The sequence below is a fragment of the Denticeps clupeoides genome, chromosome 3, assembly GCF_900700375.1.
Source record: "Denticeps clupeoides chromosome 3, fDenClu1.1, whole genome shotgun sequence".
Taxonomy (NCBI): Eukaryota; Metazoa; Chordata; class Actinopteri; order Clupeiformes; family Denticipitidae; genus Denticeps; species Denticeps clupeoides.
The window spans coordinates 34,294,969-34,302,824 of record NC_041709.1 but is presented as its reverse complement, the minus strand read 5'-3'; the positions used below and the strand labels follow the sequence as shown (position 1 = coordinate 34,302,824).

At 40.7% G+C, this 7,856-nt stretch overlaps 1 protein-coding gene across 1 annotated transcript in view; it reads left to right on the top strand.

Moving 5' to 3' along the window:
* Nucleotides 1–4,105: 4,105 nt before the first annotated feature.
* LOC114785464 (zinc finger protein 493-like) overlaps nucleotides 4,106–7,856 on the top strand; it is a 478,845-nt gene continuing 475,094 nt past the window's right edge. The window contains exons 1-2 of the mRNA XM_028971742.1: nucleotides 4,106–4,582; nucleotides 7,559–7,604. Of these exons, the coding sequence (XP_028827575.1) occupies nucleotides 4,106–4,582; nucleotides 7,559–7,604 (523 nt within the window). The remainder of the gene's footprint in view (nucleotides 4,583–7,558; nucleotides 7,605–7,856) is intronic.

Genomic DNA, 7,856 nt, shown 5'->3' with positions numbered 1-7,856 from the left:
TGCTAATTTTTGGAGATAGGACCTTTGGGGTTTCATGAGCTGTATGCCAAAATCATCAATATTAAAACAATAAGAGGCTTGAACTACCTTCAGTTGTGTGTAAAGAATCTAAAATATATGAAAGTCTAATGTTTATCAGTACATTACAGGAAATTCAATTTATCACAATATGCTAATTTTTTGAGAAGGACCTATATGTGTTCACATGCTCAAATGCATACAACAGTGGTGAATAAATAATACATTTCAATATCTACTGGATATAAATGATAGTGCTCAAAAATACAACATGTATTTATATAAAAAATGATAATTATATGTTCCTAACCAATTTTTAAACACAAAGTCAAACCATAGAAAAACAAAGTTAACGTGTGTGCGCTCAGTTAATGTAATCACATATAAGTAATTATAATTTGTATTATGGCTGTGAATGTCCAGCCATTATCTTTTTGAGTTGCCAATGGTACAATTATGCATTGTTCACCAAGCTGTGACAGTTGGGCCTTAACCTCTCCATATTTTATTTGGCCTTGCTGGGCCCTGTTAGTCTTATCTTGGTTCTACCCATTCCTCCCTAGCTTTGGTTGGCCTCAGACCTCTAAATTTTCCCATAGGTGTGTGTGTGTGTATGTGTGTATGTATATGATCTCAGTGAACATGCACTTGGAAGTTCAGACTAACATTGGGAACAGTTATACTTCATATAGGCCGCAAAGGCCCACAAACATACAACGTGGTTCACAAGTATTACCTGAAAGCAACTGGTGTTTGGCGCTGAATCATGTGGTTTAATAAAATTAAAGTTTACATTTACCTATGTTCCATGAAGAAACACGTTGAAATACTACTAAAAACATACGAATACATCTAATGTCCATAAAAACAATGGACACACATGATTTTTTTTTTTTTGTTTTATTTAACCATTATCCAAAGATCTGTGTGTCACTTAGGAGTCGCTTTCTGAAATTGACGAATCTGCTGCCGTTTGACGAATCTGCTTCTGTTTACAGGAAAACCAAGTAAAACACAAAGAAGTGCACGCGCGAGTCACCCTGCTGACGTAAATGATCCGTTTTTGGAGTTTTTATGATTTTGGGTATTGGTAAGTAATTTTATTCCACATAAAATGTAATAAAATGTAGAAACGCGTGTTATTTGGACTGTTTAAAGTGGCGGTCTGGTGGGGGAGGAGCGGGCTGATTTAAACTCGCTCTACACACAGACTCGGGTCAGAATTCAAAATGTTCTTCTGGCACTTTTTTAAAAAAAAAGCAATGTAAGTAGTTTCACGTATAATATTGTTAGGAATACTATGAATGTTGGGTGTCCTGCAGAAAATAATTCTAGAATGATTATTGGTGATAAGATCCTTGTTGAAATAACCTTCTGCTTCATTCCAAGGTCCCAAGATGGATCCCAGTCTGTCTCTTTTACCTGCTGATCTGAGGAGTGTAGACCAGAGCAGCACACATGTTAAACCAGAAATATCACCAGATACCATCACATCTCTGAACTGCAGTAAAATACTGGAACCAACAGGAATTGTTGTGAAGAAAGAGTCAGATGATGAAGAATATTCAGGTGATTGGCTCAGTTCTCTTGTGTGGATGGGGCTTCACCTCATTGGCCAGCAAGAATTTGAGTGACAGCGCTATTCCCCGTAACTACTGATGGGAAGTTTGGCTCTTTACAGAGTGCCTCATATTGTCAGATATGAATGCCTTGTTTGTTGATAAATCATATTTGCCAAGTAAGGCTAAAATATGAGGCACTCTGTAAAGAGCCCTATCACCACGAGATACACATGCACAGCAATAACGTCCATTTGTGATCATGTATGGAATGAGCCCACATTAGGGAATTGTGCCAAAAGTCCATCCGAATCCTCAAGCAGTGTAAACGTAAAACAGGGTGGAGTTACTGAAAAGCAGCAGTAAAAATGAGCAGCGTAACTGAAAATCTCACAAGCAGAAATGAAAAAGAGCGAGATGTAAGCAAAAACCTATGTTGTCTAAATTCCAACCTCCTATTTTACATTTTAACATGGTATTTTTATTTGATATTTGGAAAGTTTTATTTCAAAATTTTGGTAGAAATCTGATTCCATATGGCTTGAATGCCACTGAAAGCCACTAGTTCAGTCTATTCCTAGTTTGTTTGCATGACCAAGACTTGGTCTTGAATGAGTGGCTCACGCTAGTTTGCTTCTTTCTCTGTTTCTGATGTGTGTCTTTGACTCTACATGGACGTCACTTTTTTTCCCCTTTTGTCTTGTGTGCGAAGTCCTGCCCTATTAGGTAACATTTACAGGAGGCTGCAGCAGCCAAAATTCATTAGAACGCTTTGGCCACATATCAATATTGGTACATAATATGATATTTTACGTTTTACAATGTCCTCAATTTAATTTGTTGGATCTCTCTAGTCATGACTCTGGTCAAGTTTAAACATGTCTTTGATGGCTTTAAATTGTTTGTTTTTACAGAACATGAATCCAACTTCACTGATCAAAGGTACAAAGAGGAAAGTGAAGAGAAGCTGCACCAGTTCAACAAGTATGACGACAGTTTGAAGATCCCTGAAATACTACAGAGAAACAATTCTAAAGAGAAGTCTTGCCAGTTGGAAGAGTGTGGGAAGAGTTTTACACAAGCGTCAGACTTTAAAACACACAAGAGGACACATACTGGAGAGAAGCCCTACCAGTGTGTACAATGTGGGAAATGTTTTACACGACCATCGCACCTGAAAACACACAAGAGGACACATACTGGGGAGAAGCCCTACCAGTGTGTACAGTGTGGGAAAAGTTTTACGCAAGCATCAAACCTTAAAATTCACAAGATAACACATACTGGAGAAACGCCGTACCAGTGTGTGCAATGTGGCATGAGTTGTTTACATGCATCACACCTTAAAATTCACAAGAGGACACATACTGGAGAAAAGCCCTACCAATGTGTGCAATGTGGGAAGAGGTTTGCACGAGCATCACACCTTAAAAGACACAAGAGTACACATACTGCAAATACCTACCAGTGCACTCTTTGCTCTAAATGGTTTAGAACATTGGATCAACTCAAACATCATCAACATTTACATAGTGAAGAAAAGGCCAACAAGAGTACAGAGAAGAAATTGAAGAAATCAGATATCATCACACCTGTGAATTTGGTTGAAACAATGGAAGTAACAGTGAAGGATGAGAAGCGGGACTTGGTTGATGTGATTCATTCAGGTGAGTGAAATAAAATGTAACCTTTTTAGATAGTGAGTGAATTTTTGCTCAGTGGCACCTCAGCTTGGCGGTTGCAACCTTCTGATTAGGGCTGCTACTAACGATGTTTTAAATAATTAATTAATCTGTCAATTAATTGGGGAATCGGATAAAAAAAAAAAAAAAAAAAAAAGCATTCATCTCCAACCTTTTATTTAAAAACAGAACTAAAATATTTAGAAAGTAAGCACTCTCTTAGAGTTTTTTTTTTTTTGTGTCGAAGGTTCAAGTGTGGGGTCATCTAAAGCCCATTGAGACATGCTGTATTTCATTATGGGCTATATAAGAAATAAATGTCTTTGGACCAATCTCTCAAAGCACTTCATCAGCACTGGGGTGAGCGCTACTGGCTGATAGTCATTCAGGCAGGTTATGGATGATATTTAGTTGGTTTTTTTTTTTGGTAAGCGGACTATGGTGGAGGATTTTAGACAGGGTGGGACAGAGGCCTGGGACAGTAACAGGTCCCAGTTCCTCAGCACAGTTCCTCAGCACACGTCCAGAAACACCATTGGGACCTGCCGCCTTCCTGGGCTTGACAGCCTGGAGTGAGCATCTCACCTCAAGGGTGGGGGTGAAGTTGCTGTGAGCTGCTGCTGCATTTGGAACAGCTGCCTCAGGACTGCAGTTGCCTTCCTCAAGGTACTAAAAGGTCTTCCTTTCATTTAGTTTCTGTGGAGGAACAGTGGCCTTAACCCCGCTGCCCTCCGAATACCACCTAACGTGTCAAGACGGAAGCAGAAAAAAAGCAAAATGACTTATTTTGCCGCTAACGTGTTGTGGCGAGTGTCCCTGGACATTTAGAGCTCTTACCAAGTTCTAATGGCCAACCCCTCTCATGCCGGGTCCTCCGGGACAAAGGACGTCAAGTCACACCATTGCCCCGCGGCCTGTAGTTTCATTATGTCAGGCAAAGACCCGCAACCCATGTGCATCACGCGCATGGGGGTGAAGCATGCTCAGATATCGCTTGCCGACCCGGATGACTGCACTCACTGCAAAGCCATGTCAGTGAAAACACTGGAGAGGAGACTATGCGCCTCAAAACCCTCTCGACCCCACACCTCCACGAGCTGGGCAGACATGGACATCGAGTCCCCTATGCTGCCCCCGCTGTTCGACGAGCACGTGTTCGCGGACAGGGAGGTGGCAGATGTCGAGGAGGATGATTACGATCATCTCCACCAAGACGAGCCAGAGGAGGATGACGAGGACGCCATTCTCCCGAATGTGCAGCCCTCTAGACCTCCGAGGGCTCAGGGCAGTGAGCCCTCCACGGGGGACTTCGGTTTGGTCGAGGTATGTAAAAGAACCTTGGCCAGGCTGGGCATTGCATGACCAGCCCCCCATGGTGACCTCGGGGTCGAGCGGGACTTTTTCGATGGGAAAAGACTCCCTTCTCATCCGCCTGCATACAGCCAATCGCTTCCCGCTGTGCCTGCGTGTGTAACCAAGGTCAGACGGTCCTGAGATAAACCCTTTTCCAACCGTGTACCCATCAAGGGCTACTCTGTGTTGGATATTGGCAACATGTACATTTACATTTACAGCATTTATCAGACGCCCTTATCCAGAGCGACTTACAATCAGTATTACAGGGACAGTCTCCCTGGAGCAATTTAGGGTTAAGTGTCTTGCTCAGGGACACAATGGTAGTAAGTGGGATTCGAACCCGGGTCTTCTGGTTCATAGGCGAGTGTGTTACCCACTAGGCTACTACCACCCGTAGGACATGTAGGAGCTGGGGCTCTCCAACCCCCCCCTTGGTTGAGGCTTTGGTGGCTTATCACCTCCACCTGTGAGGCCACCACTGACATAGTAACAATGCTCTAGCAGAGGAGCTGAACAACATTTTTGCCCACTTTGAGTTAATGGATGCAACTACTGAGAACTTGCTGCCCACAGCCTCAGATAGTCCAGAGATTGTGCTGATGGAGAAAGCTGGCAGAGAAAGGAGGAGTAGGACCAGAATGAACTGAAAGCCTTGTCCATTTACTGGTTGTTTAATATAATTTGCTTTACCTAAAAATAATCGTGATCATAATTTTGGCCAAAATCATGCAGCCCTACTATACATTGTGGTAAAATACTGGGACCAACAAGAATTGATGATGATCTGGATATCAATAGGAATTGTAGAAGTGACCGTATTCTGTAGGAGAACAGGATATTTACGCTTACCAATCATACTACTGTATAGAACTATAAAAACAGTCAATATAAAAAGTCTAAAAAACTGACATTTTAACAGGGGTGTGTAATCAGGTCACCCCACAGATTTTCTAGTGGATTTATGTCTAACTCGTTCCAAATCTTTCATTTTCTTCTAGTGAAGCCATTCTTTTGGTGATTTGGATGTGGGTTTGGGGTCATTGTCATGTTGAAAAGTAAAAAAAGTTAAAATATTTTGTGGGTTATTGCACTTCAGCGGGGATGATTGTTATACATTTGATCTGCAATGTATCAGAGTGACATACGCTCAGTGCACATGTACAATGTTTTCTGCTACAGAAGTGATCCTGTTGGAACTGTGTGTTATACAGACAGAGGAGATAAGCCTGCACTGTCCACTATCTTACTATGTCAGTTGTTTATTTACAACAACTATGGTGTATTATATTGGCTCATCAGTTGCACAGTATTACAAATATTGTAAATCCTGTATGTTGAAAATGTGTTTATTTTGACAGAAAATGGACAAGCAGACTAAGGTCATGGATTACTGGTCTGTGTCCTGTTGTTCTTCAATGGCGTGTGTGTGTGTGTGTGTGTGTGTGTGTGTGAGTTAACACACTAGACAGGCCTCTCTCTGTGTGTGTATGTGTTCACATGCTCAAATGCATACAACAGTGGTCAATATATAATACATTTCAATATCTACTAGATAGAAATGATAGTGCTCAAAAATACAACATGCATTTATGTAAAAAATGTATCATTATATGTTCCTAACCAATTTTTATCTGTGTTCATGCAAATACAAAGTCAAACCATAGAAAAACAAAGTTAACGTGTGTGCGCTCAGTTAATGTAATCGCATATATGTAATTATAATTTGTATTATGGCTGTGAATGTCCAGCCATTATCTTTTTGAGTTGGCAATGGTTATGAACAGTCCACAATTAGGTATTGTTCACCAAGCTGTGACAGTTGGGCCTTATTCGGGGGCATTCCAAACCTCTCCATACTTTATTTGGCCTTGCTCAACCCTGTTAGTCTTATCTTGGTTCTTCCCATTCTTCCCAAGCTTTGCTTGGCCTTTGACCTCTACATTTTCCCGTAGGTGTGTGTGTATGTATATGATCTCATTGAAAGTGCACTTGGAAGTTCAGACTGTAACTTTGGGAACGGTTATACTTCGTATAGGCCACAAAGGCCCACAAACATACAACATGGTTCACAAATATTACCTGGAAGCTACTGGTGTTTGCCGCTGAATCATATGGGTTAGTAAAATTAAAATTGATCAAGTTTACATTTGTTCCATGAAGAAACACGTTGAAATTTAATACTACTAAAAAATATGAATACATCTAATGTCCATAAAAGCAATGGAAAAAACAATGGACACACATGAATTTTTATTCGTTTTATTTAACCATTTTCCAAAGATCCGTGTGTCACTTAGGAATCGCTTTCAGAAATTGACGAATCTGCTTCTGTTTACATCTGCAAGGAAAAAACGGTAAAACAGAAACAAATGCTGCGCAAGTAACGTTGTTGACGTGGTTACCGGTTTATCAGTATTTAGAGTTTTTTTTTTTTTTTTTATAATCTGGGACATTGGTCAATGAATATTATTTGACATAAAATGTAGAAACGCGTGTTATTTGGACTGTTTTAAGTGGTGTTCTGGTGAGGGAGGAGCGGGCTGATTTAAACTCGCTCTACACACAGACTCGGGCCAGAATTCAAAATGTCAACACTTTTTATTGTTTTTTAAAAAACTTAAATATCAGTAGTTTGTGTCCAGCGGGCTGGTGAACAGGTTTAACAGCAACAGATACAGTTATGCTAAAGTAGTTTCACGTATAATATTGTTAGGAATACTATGAATGTTGGGTGTCCTGCAGAAAATAATTCTAGAATGATTTTTGGTGATAAGAATATTGTTGAAAGAACCTTCTGCTTCATTCCAAGGTCTCAAGATGGATCCCAGTCTGTCTCTGTTACCTGCTGATCTGAGGAGTGTAGACCAGAGCAGCACACATGTTAAACCAGAAATATCACCAGATACCATCACATCTCTGAACTGCAGTAAAATACTGGAACCAACAAGAATTGATGTGAAGAAAGAGTTGGATGATGAAGAATATTCAGGTGAGTGGAGTCAAAAAGATTGGAGGGGCTGTGCCAAAGATTGGCACCGTTCTCTTGTGTGGGTAGGGCTTCTCCTCATTGGCCATTGAGTGACTGCTCGGTTCCCTGGAACTAGTGATGGGAAGTTTGGCTCTTTACAGAGTGCATGTCACCACGCACGCATAGCAATGACAGCCATTTGTGATCATGTATGGAATGAGCCCACATGAGGGAATTGTGCCAGAAGTCCTATTTTACGTTTGAACATTGTAT